The following is a 27,061-nucleotide window of genomic DNA, read 5'->3' on the forward strand; positions in this document are numbered from 1 at the left end:
CCGGGCCTGCGGAACAATCGGCAGAAACAGGAACAGTCTTCCTCCGGCTTCCCCGGCGAAGCGAGAAACGGAATTCAAATCTGGCGATTAAATGGAAATTATGCTACTCTTTCGTTTCGTCGATCTGAATCGTCACGCTCGTCCGACGAGATTCTTTATAATATACGATCGCTAAATTAATTGTATTCGCGGCGATACATATCTACGGAGCACGCGCTACTCGAACTGAAATAGTTCCCCGAGTTTTTGCACACGTTCGCGTTTATTCACTTTACTTTTGAATCCATTAGCAATTAGGAGAAAACAGCGGAGTAATTGGAAGAAAAGCGAGTTCGCGTCGAGTACCGTAGATTAGGCGGCCGGCGATCTCCGCGTCGATTACATTTTGACAAAGTCCGGTTTGTGTTATGCTAATATCGGCGCACATTTATTCTCTGTAACGAACCCGACGCGTTTCGTGAAGCCCGGCGTTGATTTCGCGTGGACCGTAATCCGTTTACGTTCGTTTAACAATGCGATATTGGGCGGCCGGTTTCTCGGGCTTCTCGATCGTTTTATCGCGCACCGAACACGGCCGTATCAGCATTAATCAGACCCGGTCCCGTCCTGGAACAGGTTGAAATCGCTGAGATAAACCAATAAAACACACCGCGCGCGCCCCCACCGGCCAACGGGGATTTTTCAATCGGCGAGAAGAACATACTTTTGCCAATCCATTTCTGCCATCTCTTGCAAATTATCACCCCGAGCAAACCGCACGGATACGCGCCCCCCGTCGAGAGTAGCGCGCCTCTCAGCTTTCCTTTATGAAACTCGAACATACTTTTCTTGACACCGCGAACGGTGAATGATGCGCCCCTGGCCAAGCAAAAAACCGAGGAACGAAGGGAAAAAAGGGGCACGAAAAAAGGAACGTCCCGGTTGTTCCTCTTCTTTTCCCCCCGTTTCAGCCTCCTTTCGGGCTGATTAATGGAATCAATGAGTCTACCCCGGGACGATATCGGATACTCGATCCCGCAGGAGGAACTCTCGCTACCACGAAAGATTTATTTTCAACCGTTAACAACTGCGAAGGACTACATTTGTTTCTAAACGAGCTGTCGATGATTGGAATAGTCTCAGTCGATAATTCTTCGGATATAAGTCTACCTTTTGATAACACTTCGAAGACGGTTGTTCAATAGTTTGATAGATAGCTATTACTAGTTATTCTTTGGTACACTAACGACTCAATATTTAATTCTAATTTTATGTGTGAAATATTCATATACTCTCCCAGTCAAACCGCTCTAATTTTCAGTCGTCCAAGTAAATCCAACTTCTCATCGACTTTCAATATCCTACAAAGACGATCCAGTAAAATCATTGCTCTAAACATTCTCCACCTAAGATTATCGCAAACGCGAAATCCTCGGCGCTACGAACACCTCATTGATTCCGAATTGCAACAGACTTTCGCTTGAATTCCATCAATTCAGAACGCTTTACTAAATCAAGCGATGGCGGTGCGGCGCGGCGCATCCTCCGAGTGAATCGATCGCCTCGATCACGGTTCACGGAGCAGGAACGCTTCGCATGATCTGCGGGACCCGTGATCGAAGCGAGACAGGGATCCGGCGAACCTGTCTATTAACTCCGTTATCGATACGAAATTCAGCGAGGCTCCAACCGGAGGCGGTTTCCAGGCTGGTAGCGGAATCGAGCGATTTTTAGCCGGGCTTTGGTACAAATCACGCCTCCCGGTGACGTATCGCAGCGAAAGCAGCCATTTTGCTCTCATATTTTTTATTTAATAGCCAGCAGGCTATCGTGTATCGCATTAATACGCCAGCCACACCGCAGTAGCGGTAAAAGAGGGTCGTGGTCAGGAACAACCCCCGCCACCGGTAACCCGTAATCATAACCGAGCTATTTTTCTTCCCGCTGCCTCTCACTACGCCCGGCTATACTTATACAGCACAGGTTCCAGCGAACTTCCAATTGCCGCCTACATCCCGGGGATCCTGTGGACGATGGTGCACCGTCGCGCGATCAAACTTTCCCTTAGCCTCGGCCGACGTCGACGGAATCCTTTGTTAAACGACTCCCTTAACGTTACGCGCGATCGCGCAGATTAACTCCGCACATTATTTGCGTTAGGTTTTGTGGAAAGTTCTGTTTACTTTCGAATGGAAAGATAATAACAATTTCAATGCATTGATTAATATTCAGAGTATAATGTAATGACGGCGACTTGAGCATTCCATCTATAGAAACTTGAGATCAGATTAGTGGAAACTCTCTGGGAGACTTAATATTTTGATTACCATTGTCCTTAGGTATTGGCATTATCTGCTTCGCAGTTTGATTGGAGCTGCTTTGTGTAATTGTGCTACGAGAAGCGGAGAAGGTAACTTTGTTCGTCTATACTGAGATTTTTGGAAGATTGTACTTTGGTCAGGGAGAAATGGATATTGTGCTGGATTTTTGTTTGGAAGTTTGGAGGTTGGGAGGTTGGGAGAATTAGGGTTGAAGTATTAACCCCTTGAGTAAGGTAGTATTACGGGAAGTATTCCTGGTTCAGGTTTAGAGGGGTTTTACAAATATCCAGAGCGGTATCAAGAAGATTGTGAGTTCAGTAGGAATAGTGTACGACAGGAAGGTTGCGTTTCCTTCGATCTTTTTAACTTGCAGAATGTTTAATCCTTCGAACCGAAGGCGAGCCACTCAGCAGTCCCAGAGTAACTAGATCCCTTATATAAGAAATCCCCAGTGTTTTACGTAACCGAGCGGCTAATCTAAATAAATAACATATGCGAATTCAGACGAGGTTGAGTAAATCGCCGGCCACTTAAGATTCCCTATAAAAGAATTGCTGCGCTGTTCGTCGGTGCGACAAGATAATCGGGGTTCGTTGCCAACCGACACTGCTTTCGTTCGTTCTCGGAATCACTTTTATCCTCAAGGATGAAGCCTGAAGCAGACTTCGCGGATTGTTGAAAGCACCGTTGTTCAGGTTTTCAATCCCGGAGCTCGTCGAATGCAACTCGTTCGAAAGATTTCACGTGATGAACGAGTTGAACGACAGGAAAACAGTCAGGACGAAGTTGAGCAATCAACCGGGAGGCAGAAGGGGCAGACATGCAAGCATCAGCAACAAGTAAGAGCTTGAAGCGTGCAGATCAGCCGCTCAAGACGGCCACGTACTCCACTCGCGGGGAGAAAAATTAAACGGTTCGAGAACGGAGACTCGACGCCAGCGATTGCTCTTCTCGAAACAACGTGGAACCTTTCGGAGTACAAAATTACGTACAATCGTTGTTTTAACATTAAAAATTCTATTACTTCATCTGTACCAATCCACAGATGTACCGAATTGTCTATAATTAAAAGTAGAACGTCGAATGTAGATTATTCCCCAGAGTCTCGTCTCAAAATGAAGGATAAATTGAAGATTTTATTCCATTTAGTGAAGGAATTTAGTAAAAAGTGTTCTGTAATCTGCAGAAAGCATCAGGTTCATGGGTATTTCAACGAAGAATGCGGCGATCCTTTGATAGAACGTTTCACCGGTCATTTGGATTAATAACGATAGAACTGTTCTTGTTAAGTGCGAGTGGATCGAGTAAAGGCCTTTACGTATACATCGCCGAGAACCGTCGGACGTGGTATCGAGATTAATCAAACAAGATAGCGTGCAATCTGTAGCTGCGATCGGAAACCGTCGCGCGAGATGAGTCAAGTGATTCAAGCGGCAGGTGTCAAAGCTCACTGAAGAAAGGCGCGCCACTCAGTAGCAGCTTGCCGGCTAAATGAAGTCTGTTTCGGTGGCTAAAGTGTCCTTAAATCGTCGGGAAGAAGTATACTTGTCGAAGATAATCAGCAGCTTATTATCCGCGGTCTCGTTCATAATTAACCGCACAGCCCGGCTATTAATATTGTCAGTGGAAACATGTTAAATCGCTCGATGTATCATTCCGCTGCGCGGGGAGAGGCAGAAAGGAACCTGACGACACGTTTCACGAACAAAGACCAATTAATGTTCACCAGTTGGTTCCGAAATCCAATGTTCCCCCGCTTCGGCGACAAGACGAATATTCGTCCGCGTTAATTGCTTCGAAGCTAATTTCCTCGATCGTTCGTTAGCCCAGGAACTCTTTGAACCAATTTTTCATTTGTAAAAATACTCGGAACCACTCTGGTATCATTCTCTAATAACATATTATTTGTCAGTGAACAATAAATCCTTCCAATTACAGCGACCGCAATTGATATCCTCGAGTAAATGGAACAAAGAGACCCCTCGATCGAATTTACACAATGTCTCGTATTTTTCGGCACGCGAAAATACCGGGAAACACACTGTCAACCCCATTTCATCCCTCGCGTACGCTTTCAACGAAATATCCCCCGCAATGGAAATAACAGTTTCGAAGGCCTCGCCGCGTTCCCTTGTTTTACATAAATATCGATGACCGGAAGCGAGCGGAACAAAGAAGCCACCGATCGATCCGCCGTGACGTTTAGCGTTGTCCGCCCGACAGAAACGATCGGAGAATCACCGACCGCCTTTTTAATCCCCCGGGACGAACGGTTCGATCTCCATACATTCGAAATAACAGTTTGTGGAGGCCGCGGATCGCGTTCCTTCATAGCAGTAATGGTGGCCAAGACTGATAACCGGAAGTCGGGCGCAAGGGAAAACGAGGCGATCGGCAGAGTGTAGTGAGTCAGTGAGACACGGGCTGAGTCAAAGGTAACTGTAGGTTAGGTGGGTGCATGGGATGGGATGATATGAGGTTAGGTTGGTGGCTGACGGGGCTCGCCTTGGTCTGGCACCGCTAGTCCTTCCCGTATTGATCGCGTGCTCCTTTCCTCCCTTAGATACCACCCCCTTTTGCGCCTTACGTATCGCCAGCCTTCCTCTCTTACCTTGGCGTCGGGACAACGCCGAGACACTCGCCGTGGATCCTTGAATCGCCGACACGATTTCTTAGAAATCATTCGACGCTTTCTAACTGGATCGCTCGCGAGGGTAGTTATCGGAAATTCAGAAAATTATGAAACTGAGTGTGAATAGAACAAGTCGAGTTTAATAGATTGCAATTTTGTTCTTCCTGAATTTCGTTTTCAAGGGGTGGTCTTGTTGATTTATACGCAGTTTCATTTTTTTAATTCTCGGGTTCGGTAACTTCTCTCGCACCTTTGAATATTTTGATCTTCTTCGGTGATTCGCTGAACGCAACTCCGCAAAATGGAAAGCAGGGAAATTCGAATTGAACGCGGAATTATGTATGTACGCAAGGAGCTAATTAAGTGTTTTGGAACTAGCATGGGAAACGTTCGAGAAGTAAATCACTTCGTGATTAACCGAAGATATTTAGGAAATTCAGATTTCTGTAAATAGATTTGGAGCAAGTGGAATTAAATGAGATTCATTTCCTCGGTTTGCGATTCCAGAAGAGTGAAAATAGCATCAGATTTATTATAAATTGTAATACGTTGGATTTCTGAGATTCTTATCGCTCGCGGATGCATGGAAACATTTTACTTAGCCGTGCGCAGTGATAGCAAGGATTCTAGGAGAAACTAAAATCCGAGAGGAAGTTGGCTAGAAATTTCAATGTTGAAGGAGAAAGTGTGCAACGGAGGAAAATGGTTATTAAAAATTACGGACGACCGGTAGGATTAATATCTGAAGCGCTTAATTCTCAATCGAATTCGTTCGAAAACTGTCCGCAGTATTTTACGCGCAGCGTATCACGTCCCGGAGCAATTTCCATTAATCGAAAATCGTTGATCAAAGGGAAGACAAACTCGCCGCGGACGACTCAATCCGTAGTTTAAATTAAAATCGGACGGTCGCCACGAAACGGAGGAAGAAACGAAGCCGAGTGCATCGTCGCTGCGGACAGATGCAGATGTGATTAATCATTCGCGGTCATAAAACACTTTCGAGTGACTTTTGCCTCGCGCCGACTTTCCGGAAGCGCGCCGTCTAGCCATCCGAGCCGACTCAGACGTGAAAAGAGAGGGAAAAAAATATCACGAGATTTTTTTCGTACCGTTTTTGCGACTGTGCTCCCCACCAGCCGCGGCGGGTAATTAATTACAGTCGAGCATGAAACCTTTCAAGGAGGCTATTATCGCGATTATTATTACTTTACGCGTCGTGCCGTACGGATATTTAGGGCCCGCGATTCGTTAACGTTCCGTGGATGCATTTAACGAAGTAAGAATCGCTGATCAGGTTGCGAAGAGATCTATCAAACCGGATACCCGCTCGAATTATAAATTCATTCTTTACTGCAAACACAAGGGACTTATTCCCTGAGAAACTGAGACTTCTTCTTTGTCGTTCTGTAAAAACACGTTGAATGCCGCGCGATTTCACGCAGCAAACTGCACGGAATGAGAAGAAATATGATATTAAATTATTTAATTGAGTTGCATTAATAGTATTGCACGTTTATCTTGCTGAGTGTCACCACGTTGCACAGTATTGTTTATAACAAGGAAATGTTTTCGAGTAATCTACAATTCGACACTCATAGTAATCTGTTAAACAAGCAGCGAACGTTGAACGACAAAAGTATACTTTTCTAGTACGAAGCTATTCGCGTGAACGGTTGAAGTAACAATGTTGTAGAATATTAACAAGACCCGACAAAGTTTTCTCGTGGCGCTCTTCATTTCCGATCCGAGCGACGCTGAACCCGTAAAACGTGGAAAAAAGCACCGAAACACGCGTAGTGTCGCCTAGGCCTCGGTAATAAAGGACTTTTTTTCTCCCCCCGCGACACGATAGTTAAAGCCGTTCTTCATTAACATGTACGCATGTGTAATTAAGTGGCCCATTGAGAGACGTCGTTTGTCCCGGCAGCCCCGTGGAACACGATACACACCGAAGGACTTAATTAGCGAAACGCCAAAAGGCGATACATCGCGAGGATCGCCGCCGGGATCGTTCAAACGTTGAAAGCTGTAAATTCATGAAACGATCGTGTACGTGCCGTGACAGAAAAGACGCTTATCGACGACGTAAGTACGCACGAACGACAAAGTTGCAGCTGGTGAAGCTGTCGAGGCGGATGGGCCTCGCGCCCCTTCGCAATCGCACGCGAAACGTCCGAAAGGATCTTGCTACCTTAGCAATCGTAATTGTTCAATCGCCGAAAATGTCGGAGATCGTGTTGATCAAAAAACCGTCGACTGTTTCCTTTAGGGAGGAGTCCGTTGGAAGTTCTTTCACGTTTGACAAGATTTCTGTCGGGAATTTAAACATTTCACTGACTTGTAGCACCGGTAGCCTTTGCGTTTGATTCGCGAGTTGAATGGTATTGAGTTTAGCATTCAAGTTAGAGAGCATTGAATTAATATTCTAGATGAAATGTATCGAGTTAGGTGATATTCATGCTGGAAAGCAGTAATTTAATAATTTGCACGTCGAGTGGCGATGAATCGGGAACACTCATTTTGGAGTATGTTAGTTTTGGTAACATTCGGCTCGAATAGTGTAGTTGATATTGGAATGCGTTGAACATTAGGTTCGGTGGTGTTAAATTCTACAGGAACCGAACCCTTGAACATTTAATAAGGAATTATCGCTGAGTAATTGCTCCAGATAAGGATGAAGTATTAAACGTTTCACTTGAAATGAGCCACAACCACGTCCTATTCGCATAATAGGTACGAACACGTTGACTCGAACATAGTATCATCCGCGATCATGATAATTGCGAAGCGTTAATGAATTATGTGTTAATTAAATGGCGTTTTAATTGCATCTAGTACTCGTAAACGCAATCTCCGTGGAATAAAGGTCTCGTTCTGTTTGTATTTATGAATTTTCACGCGTAATGCAGAAACTCACGTCGATTATCTGATTTATGTGTGAGCCCAACGCATCGACCATGAGACTCATTAAACTTCATAAGGCTAAACAGGAATAACCGGGATTATTTATAACGTACATCTGATTATCTAATTTCTCACCGGGATTTAGATAACAATCCGTAACCCGCGAGGCATACGAAAAAAAGGTTACAAAAAGACAAATCGTCAGTCCTCATGTGAACGCGACGTTGCCCCGTCCGGTTATTTTCATTTTCCTATACGTTTAAAGAGTGGCTCCCGTGCTCAATTATATCGCAACAGCTGCTGTTATTCCACGTTCACTTTATTGCGAAACAAAATGCTGGAGATTCCTTTCGTTCGTGTTTTATTCATATCTGTATGCAAGCGCACTTGAAAATACTATATCCTCTCGCTGGATAATCAATTATTCTTCCATATATTGCGCGTTAATGTATTCTATAATGCAAATTTATGTGCTATCAACCTTTAACAGAGACATCATTGCGCAATCTCTTTCGTGCAGCAAAGGAACACGAGCGAGTCGACAATGTGTACTCGACAAAGAAGAATAAGAAACCAACGGCGAAGTACCCGATCAAATGTATACAAGTGAAGAAATCTTGTTCAACAGCAGATTCTGTTGCATCGTGTCAGAAGATATTCTAAGCTCCGATTCCGAGCAAAAGCGTTAACGATGTGCACGAGCGCGAAAACGAATTAGAAGGAAAATTGCACGTGGTTGAGCCAAAGGGGCACCGGCATCGAGAGCTGTAATTCTGATCCTAGTTATTTCTAGGATCTGCATACTGACCACGGCCCGTGTCCGTGCCCCTGACTTCCAGTTGCATGAGCGAAGAAAATGGAAAGATTTCGTGCGTGAAGTATTATTGGCGACCCGCTAATACACGAGAGTCAAGGTGAGGATGAAGGGGTATTAGAAGTTCACGCTTGGACGGAACACGCGAGTACTCGCAACCGGCACGCGACTGATTTACCGGTCAGCTCACGCGAAAAATAAAAATCCCTCGAATTTTCTTCCTTCCTTTATCTGTCCTCGATCATCCTGCGCCGGGAACGACAGACGTTAAAAGTCTTTTAACATTTTATTAAGACCTCGATCTTAATTGCGTTCGTTACGTTTAACGTTCCGATAGGATCCTCTTACCTCGCGGCGATCAAACTGTTCGGAAACTAACAAATTACTTCCTTTATTCAATCTTTTATGAAATCGTTGTATGTACATATTTGAAATTGATTTAGAGGTTTAGATATTTCACTGTTTCTATGAATAAGATTTAGCGAAGATCGTTTGTGTATTAAACGAAGTTTATTTCTTTCTAAAGTGTTCGCGGCGGAAATAAAATTAGCGGAAGATTGTTTAAATTGGAATAAATCCATTGAACTCGCTTTACGTTCACAGTACCTTTTAATTTTCTGTTCGATTCCGTCAGTTCGAGAAAACAATTTTCTAAAGAATCATCCCGTTCCAGTGTTCAAATGCAATCGCTTCGATTCCTGACGATCCCTGGGGCTCGAGGGGGGTTGTTTTATAGAAATGGCCATGTCGGCCATTCCGAGGGCCAAGAGTGGGGGGAATGGCAACGAGAAAATCCTATTACAACTTATATTCGGGACACGGCGGTCTCGACAGAGGCTCGGGGAGAGACTCACCCTCCGCGCGGATCCGTATTGACGCGAACGCCGAGAGAAACCCACCCTCCGGATTAACCAATCAAATCGCAGCATCCGTCGCGCATGCGATCACTTCGATATCCGTCCCCCAGGTCAATCGGTTATGGTGTCCAGGGATAGGCGTCTCCTTTTAGAAGCAGACGGTCGTTAGATTCTTTTAAAATTAAGGGTTGACGATCGTAAATAATCCTTCAAAACTTACACTTTCATATCCGCAATAGAAAATTACTAGAAACTTGAAAGTTTAAAAGCTTCCACTGTTTTTCAGATTGTTAAGAAATTTGAGAATTTTGAAATTCGTGTATAGATTCGGTCGATAGGGGTTGAGTACCTTATTTTCGAAGTTCCTTTCTTCACGTTTAAAGTAGAAAGTGCTTGGAAGTTTGGGAGATTTGGATAAATATAGAACCGAAACTTCTGCTAAAGGAATGATAGATGTATATAGAATAATTGGTAAGGGTTGATGGATGTGGATGGCATTTAAAGTTCATTCTTTCATGCGCAAACGGAAGGAATCGCCGAAAATTTGACAGGAACGTTGCCGGAATGGAAGGACATATCGGTGCAGAAGCGGGGCGCTCTTCATATTTCAGAACAATAAAGGCTGTCTGGCGTGCCAGGCACGGGCACCTACGGCAACGGGTCGAAATAAAACAAAACAATACAGGTTCAGCCCATCGCAACAAAGCGAGTAGACGAGGCTTAAACGGCTCCCCGTGTCGACGGTATAGCTCTCGGCCGTTTAAACTGGGACGGATATTTCGGGCTTCGATACGTACGTTCGAGTTTCAGGCACGTTTTCGTATTCGAAACCCGGTATATCGGGACGTCGATAAATGGGAAAACTTTCCGGAACGTTTTCAGCCGGCCGCAGCCCCGCGTTTTCGGAAAGGAAACGAGCTAACGCCTGCACTTTCTGGGTTATCGCGGGCTGGAATTTTTTGGGGCGTTATCCCCTTTTGAAACTTGAGTTATAGAGGATTCAGATAACCAACTGTTGGTAGCGAAAAGAATGACTGTTTCAAATCATCAATTTTCTAATCGAGGTTTAATTTAATTTAAATATTATTTGGGAATCGAGATCGATCTACGTTACGACTTATAATTTTTCTGTTACAGGCGCTAAACGGGTTCCTGCTCATCCTCACTTGCGACGGGGAGGTGTTCTTCGCTACTCACAGCATAGAAAGTTACCTTGGCTTCCATCAGGTAGAAACTATTTAATAATTTACTAAGTAATGATCCTTGATAAATCTTTACTACTTCAGACCGTCTCAAACGTTGTCAAACATTCTTCAACTCCGTCAAACCTTATCAAACACATGAATTATTCTTTCGAGAAGAATATTAAATATTACAGAACACTTTGAACGCTTAATAGAATGCCTGGACTATCAATTTTTCCATGCGAACGTGATTGAAATTGTTTGATAGTATATGAGACGACAAGACGTCGATCGCGTGTTCCTTGAGCTCAAGGAAACGACGTATTTATACGATATTCCACCCCCATTCTCACATTATTCCATAATTCTGAGCACAGTATCTGCACCCTCGGTGTTGGTTTATCTTCACTCGACTTGTGTCCACACCCAACACTCGCAGGTCACGCCAGGCCCGTCAACTTCGTTCTACGTGTCACGTTTACGCAGGTATCATCCCCTTGACTGAGGAAACTCGCCCTGCTCCCTTGGCCGGATAACGGACGTACATTTTTCAAAAGTACCGAACGATCATCGGGGGTTGAACCTCTTCGCCGGCCACTGTCCACGTCCCATCCCGTGACCCGTCCTCCTACGTGTCGCGAATTACTTTGTTTCAATCCCCGTCTGTAATTCTGTCGAAATTCAGGGAGTGTTTTTGGTGCTTATTCCGACACCAAGGGGAAGAAACTGGGCGACGCCTCGTTTTCCGGGGAATGGGACAGCCCCTTTGATGGGGTTGAATCCATAACTTCCGTCGCTCTTGATTTGCTACTTTCTTCATTAATATTGTTCCTAACTTTTACTTTGTTCAATAGAATAGGAGTAGGTGAATTTCGAATTTCAACCCCTTTCGAAATATGGTTTAGCCTATCTTCATATTTATTAGTATACATCTTCCAAGTATATTATTGTATACTATTACTTCAAACGTAAATATTTAATGAATCAGTTAACTATAATATAAGCTGTTATTGTTATTCATATAAAAGTATTCCCAGTTACTTTTCTCCAATTTCTTCGGCGTGATTGGTCTGACGTTCAACAAAGTGAACGATAAAACACTCGACTCGACGACGCCATTAGCGAAAGACCCGTGGGACGAAGAAAAGCACACGGTTCTGAGCGATCGCCCCGCGAAATTTGTTTACAAGAAACGCGACATTGTAACGCGTTTCCCTTTGCGGGATCATCGAATCGGAAAATCATCATCCGTCGTTTCCTGCAATTACATCTTGTTCACAAAGGCGTTCGCGTGCGTTCCCGGCGAACAGTCATCGTGTGCGTTGGGAAATCATCATCCGTCATTTTATTCCTTTCTCCCCGCTGCCCCCTGCCCCTTACTCTTTCCCGCCCCTGACCCCTCGATGTCTGTGCTCCGCGTCCAACCGTCCTGTCCTTCGCCATTTTCTTCTGGCAATATTGTCGCAAACTCGCGTGCGTGGTTGCGTGCGCGAGGATCGCATTTCGGTGTGTTCACCGGGGGTTGAACGATATCGTTCTGTTCCGGATAGCGAGGCGAATGGCTTTTTCTCCGGTTAATCCGCCACTTTCATGATTTCATGCTTGAAACGCTGGTCTCCCGCTGGGAAAGCTACCGCCGAAGAATTTTGACGTGTGCTCGCCGTGGAAAATTGGCTGATTTATTAGCGATTACAGATAATATCGACGTTTTTATCGGGCTTTCGTAACTGCCAGACATCTCTGCGTAAATATGCTATCTCGACTTTCATGTTCCTTTGTTTAATGTACGTTGCAAGGGCCGTTATTCGTGAAACGATCGCGAGATAGCGTCAAAAAAATAGCAAATTAAGCACGTTTGAAACGAAAAGTTTGAACGCGTAATATTGCCGGTATCGTTACTTTGTCTGGAGAACTGCAGAAATTCCTGACCCCGTTGAACTTTTAATTAGTGGCAGCGGTGCCGGAGACCACGGGACTTTTTTTTCCATAATGAAGGTGGTGTTTAAAGAACGTTAAACCTCATTAAATCTTATTTCAGATACCACGCCTATCTTAATTCCCTCTCTCCCCCTTATTTTCCTTTTTCCTTTTACGTCGCGTTTCGCCTCTCGATCGCATTTAACGGGTAATTTGTTTATATAAGCTGGGAGGGGAGAAGGTAGCCGGTTGGCCGGCAAGAATAATTCCTACGGTGGACTTTGCGCTAGCATTCATTGAGATGTAACCGGGCACGCAAACGGTTCACACACACGTCACGATACCCGGGCAACGATGATTTTTCGTCCCGATTAGGGTATATTTAAGAGGAACGAAGTGTATCGTGTCTAATAAGCGACGCAGTGATTTCCCCGGCGGTCGGGAGTTTTCGTCTCGCCTTCTTAACCCCTCGCGCGACCGGTTTTTATGGCGCTCATTACTGAAACTTAATAAAACGCACCGATGCTACAAAGAAACTCACTGTTCGCCCTGGACACGTTTGCAACTTCTTATCATACAGAGAACTCTAATAAAATATCCCACGCAACATACAACAAATTCGCACAACAACAATATATTCCTAACAGTTTCAGTCATATAATCATCAAATTCTTGTTACACAAAGACACCAAGTAGCTCCCAAACGTCCATATCTTCTTTACAACAATATACTCCTAACAAACACCTCGATCCAACATCAACAAACTTAGCACCCGTCATCTACGAAAACATCATCCAAGAACAGGAGTTGAACGCTTGACGGCTTCTCCATTCGACGAACAGTAAAAAATGGGGTTGTACGCGTCCCCGTGTCCATTGATACGCGACGAGGCACGCAAACGCGTGCACCCGGGTGCACGCATCGAGAGGGGACCTGCGCGCGGGGGCGAGTGCGATGAGAGTAGCCCAATGATTTCCCGACTCGATGACCGTGTATCCGAGCCGACGTAATCGCGGGGCGTTTCGGATGACGCGATTACACGGCGTTGTAGCCCCGCAGAAAGCGCGCGCCACCGTCTACCCGGGCCCCAACCCCCACCCCCGTCGCCGAACGACGGAAAAACCGCGTAATGACAGCGTCGGGCCGCCAATGTTCCTCGCGGTAATTCACGAGCCGAGACTCTGGGTCTCTTTTAGTTCGGTATCTCACGCGAGGAACGAACGGTGCCGCGGCGAAGGGGGTTGCGGCGGGCGCGAGGAAAAAAAGCGGCGGCGCAACGGTGGAGGCAAGGGGGTTGGAGCCGGTCGCAATTGTTCACGGAGTTGGCACGCGGCTTAATTGGCCTGATAGAGTCGATTCAATGCTCAACGAGGCTTTATGCGGCCCGTGACCCGCGCCAGGATAAAAGTAATAACTTAACCGAAAGGTCATAGGGTGCTTATCGCTCGCGGGACCGGCCGCGGACGAATGAAATTTTGACGGAGGAAGGAAGGAAGGAATCTGGAGGAATTCATGACGGCCGGCGACGATTAAAACCGCGGCTAACCGACTTTCTTTCGCGTTTCAGTATTTGGGGGGCCGGAAGGGTCGGAGGTCGAGGGGCAACGTCATGAGCACGCGGCGTTCTTTGATAAAAAGAAACAGCTTTTTGTTTGTTGCTCGGGGAACGGAAGCCTATGCTGCTGCACTGCGAATCGTTCTTCGTGCGTTGTAAAGAATTAGAGACTCGAGGGATGTTGATAGCGAATGCATTATTTGGTTGGCAGTTTTCATAGTGAATGAACAAATCGACTGATTGGTGTAAGCATCCTTCGTGGAAACGAGTGACTGCAGTTGGGAACCGTGTAATGGCCGCTATAAGTTAATAAGCGTTTTCTTCGATTGATTTTGTAATCTTCGTGCGATCATCGGCTACGGTAGCAATTCGGTTACATTGAAAAGTTAATGAATTACTCTATAAAATGGCGGCATAAGTGCTGGGGTAGAAACTGCGTGCTTTTGAAACAATGGTTCTATAGACGAGCTATAAGATAATATTACTGGTGTGCATGAATATTCGAATGCATCGTGTCACCGGGAACAAGAGGATTTATTAGTCCGAAATGAGCCGTGGTACTGGGTAATCGAGCTTCTCCAAGGGTTCGGTAATAAAGTTCCATAGAATATAACGGAAACTTCCATTAATCCGTTTTAAATCCTCTATAAAACCCAATCATCCCCTTATCACTGCGTCGCAACGCGTTTCCACCGATCACGGCGCATTTCACGATGCATTTCTCGCCGCAATCTCTCGATCTTCGAACACAGCCGACCGAAACAAGGATCCAACGAAAGGATCGAGCGGCCTAAGGGCAGATCCCCCTCCCCTCGGGAATCAATTGACCGCGTTAAGTTTAAATACAGCCAGGCTGGTTCGCACGCGCTGAATTATGTGGCACATTTTGACAATTAATAGCCGCTAATGAAGACGCGATCCGGCTGGCCCGGAGCACTCTTCGTATCTTTCACGGTCCCGGCCCCACCCCCCGGACCCTTAACCCCGTTGGATACAAAGAGGATACCAAGCGAGGGGGTGGAAGGGCGCGTCATAACTCTCCGGCGTAATTGAGAGCTCAAGTTTCGGTATCGGCGCGCGTTCCGGCCTCGCATTATCGCACACGCCGCTCGTATCCGCGCAAAAACGCGCGCGTGTTCGTGCTCGGGCCCCGTAAGGAGGTTTCCATGCGAGCGAGCGCGGCCCCAAGCCGGGTAGGGGGCGGCGGACGCGCCACGGCTTTCGATAATTAATGCGGCCCGCGAATTAATTATTATTAGCCGGCTGATTTGTTTCAATTTGTAGAGGGTCCTTTGATCGCGCCGAATCGTGTTTCCGTCGATTTCACCCGGCGTCCCGGCTGATTTATCACCACCGGGCCCGGCGCGGCGCGGCGGACGCGCGAGCGTCGGGATTTACGTGAACGCGATCGACTCGCAATCCGTTCCGTCGCGTCCGTCGTATCTACCCGTCTCTTGTGGGTCCGTGACGCGGTGTAGGCGGTGCTTTACGGGATAGGGTCGGCTACGTATTCTTTTTTTTCCTTTTCCGACACCTCGTGACTTCTATTTTCGCCTAATTGGTCTGGGACGCGCTTGATAATGCCGATTTGCTCGATGATATTGGTGTAGTACGCGATTGAGGTTGCATGGGGAACTATTGGAAGTTCAAAGTATTTTAGGTTTAACAGAGAACAGGATATGTCTAGGAAAGGTACGTTCCAAGATGTATCTAGAACTTAGTTTTACTCTGTCGTTGATTGCTTTAGACACGACAACCGAACACTTTTACGGCGATCATGGGTCGATCCTAAAAAATCGTATCACCGTCGGAATGCTCCGTCGTCGTCGATGAACGTCAGGGAAAGGTGGATAAAAAGTCAAAGCCGGGGGACGAGGGAAAAGGAGTCTAAGCCGACGAAGTGAAGGAACAGGACGAGCAGACAGGACAGGGGGGGCAGCAAGGGGTGGGTGAAAAAAAAGAAAATAGAGCAAAGGAAGGCGAGGCCTTTCGCATTCTTCGCAGGAATGTAAATCAAGTCTGCCAAGGGAGCGGGACCGCTTCGATGCCGGCGGGGGTGCGCTAGCGTCTCCACTAAATAATTACAAGCTCTTAATTAACGACGAGGGCCGATCGTAAAGCCATCCACGACTCGGCCGCTCCGTCCCGCGGATGCATGTTTCGAGATTATTTAAACGAGCAATGGTAACAAACGTTACCGGACCTTACCGGCAAACCGCCCGTCGTTGGTAACTGGCCAAAGGTGGTTCCAGGGGAAAAATAAATGTGAGCGGACCGCGGGGGGAAAAATAAAAGACCGGGCGGAATCGGGGTGGCGGCGGGACGGGAGGGATGGAGGAAGGCGGCGAGGAAGAGCACAGGGTGGGGTCAACGAATTTTTGCACGCCGCGCCGATCCTCGCCGAACGACGGACAAAAACCGCGCGTACCTCGATAAAACTGTATAAACAAGTCACTGGCTGGACTATAAAAAACTCACTTTCACATTTTTTGCAACCTTTTACGTAATACGCCCCCCGAGAGCGCGGACCGCTCATGAGACGGTTGACGCCATTTTTATACGTCGACGGTGCTAGAGACGTTCTCCGCTGCGTGCGAGATGCAGTTTTATAGATCTGCGACTGGTGGAATTACGAAAGTTCGAACAAGCGGTCGTGTATTTTTGTAACTACGCCTGAAAAAGGTAAATGTTCTACATATGTGCGAGGTGTGGCTATCGTGATAATAGAACCGTACCTTGTGTGACTCACGCTGCAAAAATAAGCCGGAGACATGAATAAATATTTCCCTCTAGCGGTCACCTATTCATAGACAAGAATTACTAATGTCTATAGCACCTAGTCTATTGGGAACGCAAAAACATTACTCAAACCCCACCCAATGGTACAGCGGTAATCAGATACTCAAAGAAAATGTTCACAACCCCTTTCTCTAAGTTCCTGGATTATTTTGCACAACGTATTCCTTAAATTCTTACTAGATCGTCACCTTAATCTAACCCAGACCTTCGGTGGTCTAACACCATTCAGTGGAAACTGAGCGAAACTCGTCTACACCTGGATACGCGATCGAGAACCCAAGGAATGATCGGATCCGCGACGCGGCGCGACACGGGTACAGCGAGGAGGCGTCGATATAATTCTATAAATCACGCTAGGAGGGAATAAATCACGTATTAATGAAAATTACACGTACGGCCGTGCGAGCAGGCCGTGGAGGCTTGATATACGCGTGGACCAGCCGCGGACGGGAATAAAATTGGCCCGAGCCATGTTGGCGGGGCAGAATAAAGGGCAACGCGGAGCAATTACACGTCCACTGTGTCCCAATGAAGTATGGGCCCACGGGGCCCGGCTGCTCGATTACCACGGAAATCGTGTGTATAACCCTTTAATTAAAATTAGAGCAAACGGAACGCGCAGCGGGGTTGCGGACTAGACCGGCCGGGGAAACCCGGTGCCCGGTTGAATTCAACGGACCCCGTCGAGCAATGGGGCCTTCACCGAGACACCGAGCGCTGCCCAGGCCCGATACGCCCAGCGACTCCTCTCTGCGTTCCTATATTTATTGAGAGATCGAGTTTTATGGGCGTCGAGCGGTCCGCGCCCGCCGGACCGACGGGCCCCGAACCCGTGTTCCTCGTGTTTCCTTAGCTCTTGCTCGATTTTTCGACCGACCCGCGCCCAGGTAATGAGCTTTCCGCGGCGTTCACGGTGTTTCCGCGTTTGATGAATGTCCTCTACCTCGCCGAGATTCTATTGACTCCTCAGGAAAGTGTTTCTGAACTTTTTGTTGGCTGTTTTGCAGGCGAATGTAGGTGTTCTATTTAAGGGAAGCTTGATTGAATTATGGATCTTGGATTATTTGTTACATTGTTCTTTAACTTTGTAGTTTCCAGCAAGTACTCGCGTTGTCCTTGAGATTAATGAGATGGAAATATTTATGATAACTCGTATCTGAAGGTAAATTCTCCCGAATTTTTGCAAAATTTTGTAGCTTTTTTGTTGGCTGTTTTACAGGAGAATATAGATGTTCTATTTAAGGGAAGCTTGATTGATTTATGGAACTTGCATTATTGGTTACAATGTTCCTTAACTTTGTAGTTTCCAGCGAGTACTCGCGTTGTCCTTGAGCTAAATGAGATGGAAATATTCTATAATAACGCGTGTATCTGAAAGTAAATTTCCTCAACTTTTTGCAAAATTTTGCAACCATTTTTTATTCTGCAATTTAGCAAACATAGAATATTCAGTGATGGTAACATTGATCTTAACATTATTGACCATTACTGCATAATGCACGTGTAGCATTATCAAAGTCGCATAATTGAAAGTTTTAATAATGCGACATCGAAAATGTTAAGTTATTTATGCAGCTACCTAACCTAAATTTCTAATGCTCATTAAAGGTGCCCGCAACTTTTGCATATTGCAAAGATAAGGTTATGATAAAGCAGTCCTGGAGCTGTAACATTTTATTAAAAACCGACTGAAAAATATTAAAACATACCTTGAACTGGTTCGCAGGTATACTCTCGAAGTTCTGTTATAGCAATTTGCAGGTGTTCACTGTAGTTTAATTCGTTCTTCGCGCTGCGACGATTAAGTGCACGAACGCGCTCCGGTTGTTCCTCATACATATGGTCTTCTGGGACTGCTGACTACACACAAACATTCAATTGTTTCAAATTTCGAACGTGTTTACATAAAACGAGTCGAAAACTTACCTTACGTACCGGTGACAAGCTGATTTTTGCCGAACAGAAGGACACAGAATCCGCTTCCCTCCTTTCGCGCAGACATATTGGTTTTCTGGTCACGTGACGCAACGGCGCGAACGAAACTTCGAGAGTGGCCCCTTCGAACCAATTACAGATGCGTCATTATTGTCTTCGACAGCTGCATCTCAATAAAACATTCAAATTCCTCGTTTCTTTTATATTATTTGTACCAATTATTAAACTGTTATTTTCTACATAAGTTCAATATTCATTTTTACATTAGAAATAATTAATTAATTTATTCCCTAACTTCTCCAGCATTTTCCGTTACAGTTAACGAAAATGGTGGGAAGACGTTTGAAATTTGAACCATGTCTATTGAGGTTCCTATAAATTTCGATGATCCGAATGAAATTTAATTGAGGATATCACTGAAGCTATAGTATATTCGATGACTTTCTTTTACGTTTAAGCGCGGACGTTTCTAGGAATCCCGACGATTCGCGCGAAAATAGAAAAATCCCTACTAAACCAGCCTCAGCATCCCATTATCGTTGAGCGTAATATCGTAACACATGGATGGTGTGAGTAACATGGAAGTCGTGAGATCCGTGCGCCGCGGACACGAACGAACAGTACGAGAAGGCGCAGCTACACTGTTTCGCCTATCGGAAATGCAGCGTACCTCGAAAGCTACCGTTCCCTTCTATCGCGTGATTTATTATATTATTCCCGGTTACCGAGCCTCGGCCACTATAACCAGTTAATGTCCCGACGCGACAATTCCGCAGCTCCGCCGTGAAAACTCTATTCGTTCTTGTTTCTAACCAGCGTCGTGCAGCGTTGATCATTAGCTAAGGATCTGTAATTTAACACAGCAGTCTTAACCGACTAGCGGTAACCAGTAAGTACCTGTTAATGTCGCATTTAACGAGCTACTAATTTTTATCGGCGGTACCAGAAAAACTCCTAGAATTTTTGAACTATATCTAGCTAAACTTCAATTACCCTGATAAAACTTATCAAACTATCACGAAGATTGATAAACATCTCCACTCTTGTACAAGACACAAAGCTTTCATTGTTTCGCGCTTTCTCGCCAAGAAACCAGATTGAACCGTCGAAGCTGGGAACGAGCCTCTTCCCATATTCCCGCGAAAAAATGGCAACCCCCTCGCCGTTCGGCAGATAAGTCACCGCTCCGTGGCGTCGTAAAGCGGCGGACTTCCTATTTCTACGAGGGTACACGTTCCAGCGGTCCGTATCATTTCCACCGGCTGATTTATTACATTATTCCAAGCGTCGAAGGCCGGACAACCGTGGCCTCGGAACAACCAGACCTGTTAATTCGATCTATTTTCTAGCCTCGCGTACGGGGGGGTTGCGTTCGCGAAACGATCGACCGATCGGAGAGTCATACGCGCGCTGAACGGCGAACGGGACGAGGGAAGGAGGGGAGGAGAGGACTGCGCTCCTTTTGTTCGTCTCTTCGGGACCGAGGAACGAGGAAACTATGGGTTTCTCGTGCACACGGGCTCATCGTCCGTCGCTGCTAGGCCGGATTAATTATGCGCGATAAAGTGCGTCGGACACGTGTAGCTACATGTGCCGTATGCGCGCCTATGTCGCCGTCGCGACGTCACGACCGATCAGATATTTCCTGAAATAATGCCACGCTGCCTCTGTCCCGTCCCCTTCCCCGCGATCCCCCAGCCCTCGCCCCCGCGAACCCTGCCCGCCATTCCGGGGCAGTTCAAACTGGCCGGCGTATTGCGTTCGGGGGTGCCAAGTTCCTTGATTCGTTTGCACGAGGGTGAGACAACCGACGGCGAATATGTACGGCACTCTTGATCGCTGATTCTTGGAGGGATTGTTTCCGATGAGTCACATTTCCCGAGAAATTTCGGCTTTAATTGATGTACGGATGATGGATATTTCGCTTCGAAAGGGAATGTATTAAAGTTAAAGTAGCGGCAGGTGAGAGGGAGTTATAGGTTGAAGGTGGAAAAGAGAATTGGCAGTGAGATCAATACGGAGTGAAAGAGAATTGGGAATATTGAATGTTATTATTAATATGTGTAATTTTGCAGGTTGTACTTTAAAAAATAGGGTAGCGTAGCATCTTAGGGAGGTGATAGGTAATGGAGCAATGGAAAAAGTTGCAAAAAAATGAATTCAGATGAATTCATCATCCTTAGCAGAGCGTGGTTTCGATCCACGGACCTCTGGGTTATGGGCCCAGCACGCTTCCACTGCGCCACTCTGCTGTTGTGATTACAGATTTTTAAAATTTCTAGACATTTAATTTGGAAATAAGAGTAAATCAATACTATCTGATTGTTATAATGAAGGTATATATTTTATTTAATAGGGTATAAGGAAATTTCTAATGGAATAAGGAGAAACTTTCCTTCATTTCTTGATTACGTTTCAATGGTTAAATATTTTTGTAAACAACGTCATAAGACACGTGGTTCAGTTCAAGATTTCATTCTTATTCGAGGAAGATTAATATATTAAGAAAAATAAAGCAATAATATGCGTTTGCATACATTACCTTTTAAATTAAGAATATGTATTGCATGCAGTGTTACAAAGAATAAATGAATAAATAATTAATTATTTTCCACCTAATCACGTGACAAATTATTTGGGAAAGGTTCCCAACGAAGCAGAGTGGCGCAGTGGAAGCGTGCTGGGCCCATAACCCAGAGGTCCGTGGATCGAAACCACGCTCTGCTAGTTGATTTCTTTTTTATTTAATTTTTGCACATATTATAGCTGAAAACTTGCTACCAGAACCTTGCACTCGCTTATCTATCGATTTGCGATAGTAGGAAATAATTATTTTGCAATTTATTAAACGTGCAACTTGAATATATAACCCAACACACCACCAAACAGGACACACCACCCCTTTTTACCTTCTGCAAAAGAAAAATGCTATTTATAAAGCCGCGATTAATATTTGCATACATAAAATATTCATGAATGTTGAAACAAATATGTGAGTCGTTGCTTAATTCAGTCCACAGCAAAATGACTGATAAAAAAGAAAAATGAAATTCACCACTTAGCAGAGCGTGGTTTCGATCCACGGACCTCTGGGTTATGGGCCCAGCACGCTTCCACTGCGCCACTCTGCTTGTTGTACTGAGATGCAAAAAATTTCGCCATGTTTCTAAATTTTTTTTATTCGCAAAAATTGATTAACAGTCACTCCACTCATTCCATGTTTACTTAGTTACATTTAGAGCTTACAGAAATTCATTCGCGAGCTCTCCACCACAAATTATCATCTAATCAAATTTCAATGTTCCCTTGTTACAGTCCGACATCGTGCACCAAAGTGTCTACGAGCTGGTACACAGCGAAGATCGAGAAGAATTGCAAAGACAGTTGATGTGGAACTCTTTTCTACCAGCGGAGAGCGCGAGCCTGCCCCTTCACGACGCCCTTTCACCCCAGCACAGTCATCTTCTGGAACGCAGTTTCACCGTCCGCTTCCGGTGTCTGTTGGACAATACATCTGGCTTTTTGGTAAACGAAAGAAAGAATCAGAGACTATCCTCTTTTATCGCCGCGTTCCAGCGATCGTAATAGTCTTCCGAGCGACGATTATTTCTAGTATAGTTGATACCGTTTTGAATTGAATATCCTGGTCCGGCCTCCGCGATCAATTAACCTGCGATGCACAGCGGAAACGCCGGTATATGCAAATGCATCCTACAGATACTTAAATAATCGGAATACAAGTCCTGCTGGCTGTTTGGCAGCGTGCGCTACAACGGAAGCAACAAGAGCGTAGCCGCGATGCATCGCGGCCGCGCTCGCCGGGGACTTCTTCACGCTCGGCATACAAAACAGTAATTAATAATTTCACTGTCGTAAAGGAAAAGAGAGAAGCGGCCTGAGCGGCTCCTCCGCCCGTCTGTTTCCTTCTGTCCCGGGTAATTGCTTTTTTCCAGTCGCGCCTCGGATCGTCCTGTTCTTTGTCCTTTCCTGTTCGACTTCTCCTACCGGTCGCAAAAAGAAGAAGTTATTATGCCGGCGAATATAATGTGTCCGAGCGCGGGCCGCTCCCAAAAAAAGCAAATCAAGTCCCGGATTTTTATTAGCTGCCTACGCAACTAATAACCGTTCGCGCATTATAAATCTTCCTTAAGTATCAGCCAATTGGTACAATATATTAGTTCTTTTTTTTCGAGGCCAGCCAATCTAAAGGCTACAAACTTTTTTACGAATCGGCTGTAATAGTCTCCGCGAGCTTTCCGAATCCCCTTTCTTTACCTTCCCCGAGATATCTTATTCCACGTCGGTTCGATCGGACGGTCGGTCGCATTTTCTCTCGGTGTCGGTCTCGTTTCCCGCCAAAAACCGAGCCGATCCCTCGATCCATGGAACGTCTCGCATGCCGCGACGCAGTTCCGTGCAACATTCCACGAGTACGCAACTTTCCTTCATTCATTGAAACACACGGTCACGCGATCGCGGATGATACTTTGACCCGCGGAGGAGTTTTCGTGCTGCTGTCTTCCGTGCGTTCGGCATCCCGTGAAAACCGCCCCACGCCCCGTCGCCGCGCACCCCGCCCCGTAACCATCTGGAACGCTCGATCGAGCGTCGCACGGTACGTCGTCGCGGCCTATCGATCGGATTTTTACGACATCAAATTTTCATAATTGCCACCGGGAGTCGTATTTAACCCCGTGGCTCGCGATAATGGAACTTAATTGCGGGGGAAAAGGGTGGTTTTTCCCCGTCCGGCTGTAATTACCGCGTTTTTTCTCTCTCCGGTATCTGCCCGATGGAATTACGGAGCCTTTTTCTTGGCGGAAGTTCCATTAAACTCCGCGTGTTTGTGTATTTTTTCAAGCCCTCATCTCGCGTAAGATTGCGACTCCTGTGCTGCGTCGAATACGGCCGCTGCGCTCTCGGATCGAGAATGATCTGGAAAACCGTTGAGACGGGAGACCGATCGAGTCGCGCGCGTTAAATTCCTCGTGCGAGTGTCCTCGGTCTATTAATCTTCTTGTTCTTGCAATCTTCGATTGTAATTACTACTAGAATATCTCGTCGTTCAAAAAATATCTTTAACGAACGTAAAATGATTTTTCAACGGGAATTTCAAGGAACGGAGCCATTAAGAAACAAATTCTTTCGGTTAATGTAGTAGAAGAGAAATAACATATTTTCAATATTTTGTAACCGGAGGGGTATCCCTCGGTTTTTCTCGAGTTAAACGAGACTCTTCCCCGGTAATGCCGAAGTTCCGCGACGCATTAACTCTCCTTTGAAGCGGAGGCGAGAAGAAAACGCCATCAGCCAGGGAAGAGGATCCGCGGGGCTAAGGTGTCGAGGATGATCTCGCGCGGATTACGGTAAAAACGGAGGACGTCCGTGTTGGCGCGAGGGACGCCGGCTCGAGCCGGTGTCGTTCTCGCCGTAAAGCTTTTACGATTACAGTTTCATTTTCATAAACGTCAGAGCCGGCGGTCTTTTTGCGCGGTTGCCCGTGGCCCGTTCGTGTCCCTCGCTGCCCGTGCTCGTCGTTGCCCTTTATAGCTGTTCGGCTGTCTTTGTTCCGTTAACTTCTGTATTCGCTGGCTGTTTGCCGTAAGATAATTAGTGTTTTGCTGGGACGCGGCTCGCCGGCGCAAAGGCCGGACCTGGTTTTGCCCGGGATTTGATTTACGCGTGTTTTCGTGGACGATGGACGACAAGTACCATCGATGGACAGGTCCGAAGATCTGCCCGGCCGTATTTTTCGTGGCTTTCGGATATCTTTTTCGATTCTGCGTACCGTTACTCGCGCATCGTTGATCACGGCACGTTGACTCCCGGTTCCAGCGTTTGGACATCAGGGGACGGGTCAAGATTCTCCACGGCCAAAACAGGAAAACGGAGGAGCCGCCGCTGGCTCTGTTCGCCCTCTGCACACCGTTCGGACCGCCGTCCCTGCTCGAGGTCCCGCAAAAGGACGTGATGTTCAAGAGCAAACACAAGCTGGATCTCGCACTAGTCTCCATGGATCAGCGAGGGAAGATGCTGCTGGGATACTCTGACGCTGAGCTCGCGAACCTCGGTGGATACGATCTAGTCCATTACGACGACTTGGCTTACGTCGCGAGCGCCCATCAAGAACGTGAGAATTCTTCTATGTTGAACGCGTTGATGACACGGGAAACCATGCGCTGACTCTTGTTTTATTTTCAGTGCTGAAGACTGGAGCTTCGGGAATGATAGCGTACAGATTCCAGAAGAAGGACGGCGGGTGGCAATGGTTGCAGACTAGTTCTAGATTGGTCTACAAAAATTCGAAGCCTGACTTCGTCATCAGCACACACAGACCGCTCATGTGAGTGATTCGCTTTGAAAGTTTCATATATTAAGTGTAGAGCTATAAGACGATACTGTAATGATTAACGGAGCATTTGATGCATTAATTTATTCTTTTCCCACAGGGAAGAAGAAGGCAGGGATCTCTTAGGGAAGCGAACGATGGACTTCAAAGTGAGCTACTTGGACGCCGGATTGACCAACAGCTATTTTTCTGATAGCGACAGCCTGACCGGGTCCGTGATGACGCCGACGCTTCCGACCCAGCCGACGTCTCAACGAGTGAACAGGCGGTACAAGACGCAGTTAAGGGACTTCCTGTCGACCTGTCGGAACAAACGTACCAAACTTTCCGCGCAATCGTCGGTCTCGCCGCCGGTCACGCCCACGGTGCCGTCCGTGGACTATCTCGCGGCGGACACGAGCGCCGCGGCCGCGGTCGCAGCCGCGTACAGCAACTTGAACACGATGTACCCGACCCCGTATGCGCCTACAGCTGTCGCGGCCAGCACTGATCCCTCGTTGACAACGTACATTGGCCACACGGGCAATTATCATCAGACTCTATATCCGGCAACCGCGTTGGACAATAGGTAGTCATCCAATTGCTTAATCATCGCTGACCGCGTAGTAACGTTCTTATGTTACGCTACCCTACCAACTATACCGCTTAAAATAATACAGAATTTCATATAATTTCATTCCTTGCGCATGAAATATTGGTCAGAAGATAAAATAGAATAAACAGAGTCCCTATTAACCAAGCAAATCCTTTTTCCTAGGTACTTAACCGCTGCGACGGAGAATCTGTTCCAATACAGGCCCCTAGGCTCCTACTACCCAGAATACCACACGGGTACCGCGTACAACGGCTTCATCGACGTCTCCCTGCCCACCTACGAGACGCACCAACTGACCAGCAAAGCGGAGGACAAGCTGTACTGTCAGCAGCTAGGCGAGTCACCGAAGTACAGCTACGTCGAGACGAGACACCCCAGCAGCGTCAGCGGATCCCCGTACGCGGCGAGTCCAGTCGCGAGCGCGTCCACGATGCACACAGCTACCACGGACATCAACATCGTCCGAGCCGGTAGCAGACACTCTTTAGAGGGTGGAGCGTCGTCCAGCAATTCCGCTGGGAGCTCACCGGTGACCGGACCAACGAACGGCGTGCTCACCCCTAAAATAGAGGACGTGAAGCCGGAAGTGTACGGGAACGAGGCACCTAGGCAGACTGTCCTGATGTGGGGCGCGCCTCCTTCGCGCACACCACCGAGGAACAATGGTAGCTACAGCCCGCCGACGCCGCATTCGACCCACTCGTCCACCCACTCCACGAACGCGCCTGCTGGTGATCCCCTAAAGTCCCTAGCAGAGATGAACTCCATAAACGGAGAGTGCAAATGGAGGCAACCTTCGCCTAGCGAGCCGCAGACCACTGCGCCCAGTTCGCCTAGGACTAAGACGCAACCTCAACATCAGCATCACCAACAACAACAACAGCAGCAGCAACAGCAACAACAGCAGCAGCAGCAGCAACAACAGCAACAGCAGCAACAACATCAGCAGTACCCGGTGACCACGTCACAGTATCAAGCAGCAGCGGCAGCCGCGGCTGCAGCCGCAGCTGCAGCAGCCAGCACTATCGGATACGCGCACTCTCATCCGGGCCATGGGCACGGGGAAGCGGGCTCCGAGGTATGGCAAGGAGTGCAACACCATCACCACTACCAGTACTATCCCTACCACCATCACCACCCCGCACCACCAAGGCACGCGCCCCAGTGAGTGTCACTGCTGCCTCACAAGTTTTTTGAACGTTCGGTGTTATATTGT

The 27,061-nt window shown here is 46.7% G+C and overlaps 1 protein-coding gene and 3 non-coding genes across 5 annotated transcripts in view; 2 read left to right on the top strand and 2 right to left on the bottom strand.

Annotated features, from left to right (window-relative positions):
* ss (aryl hydrocarbon receptor spineless) overlaps positions 1–27,061 on the top strand; it is a 172,684-nt gene that overhangs the window by 141,408 nt on the left and 4,215 nt on the right. Inside the window, exons 4-9 of one of the 2 annotated variants that reach the window (XM_076370352.1) lie at positions 10,648–10,737; positions 22,217–22,426; positions 24,737–25,031; positions 25,103–25,244; positions 25,351–25,818; positions 26,008–27,009. In XM_076370352.1, coding sequence (XP_076226467.1) covers positions 10,648–10,737; positions 22,217–22,426; positions 24,737–25,031; positions 25,103–25,244; positions 25,351–25,818; positions 26,008–27,009 — 2,207 coding nt within the window. The remainder of the gene's footprint in view (positions 1–10,647; positions 10,738–22,216; positions 22,427–24,736; positions 25,032–25,102; positions 25,245–25,350; positions 25,819–26,007; positions 27,010–27,061) is intronic. The other variant, XM_076370357.1, reaches the window with a different exon arrangement.
* On the bottom strand, positions 21,082–21,153 carry TRNAM-CAU (transfer RNA methionine (anticodon CAU)). Its single transcript has one exon. It is a non-coding gene; the product is annotated as a tRNA-Met (tRNA).
* On the top strand, positions 21,557–21,628 carry TRNAM-CAU (transfer RNA methionine (anticodon CAU)). The gene has a single exon. It is a non-coding gene; the product is annotated as a tRNA-Met (tRNA).
* Positions 21,961–22,032, bottom strand: TRNAM-CAU (transfer RNA methionine (anticodon CAU)). Its single transcript has one exon. It is a non-coding gene; the product is annotated as a tRNA-Met (tRNA).

The sequence above is a fragment of the Nomia melanderi genome, chromosome 1, assembly GCF_051020985.1.
Source record: "Nomia melanderi isolate GNS246 chromosome 1, iyNomMela1, whole genome shotgun sequence".
Classification (NCBI taxonomy): domain Eukaryota; kingdom Metazoa; phylum Arthropoda; class Insecta; order Hymenoptera; family Halictidae; genus Nomia; species Nomia melanderi.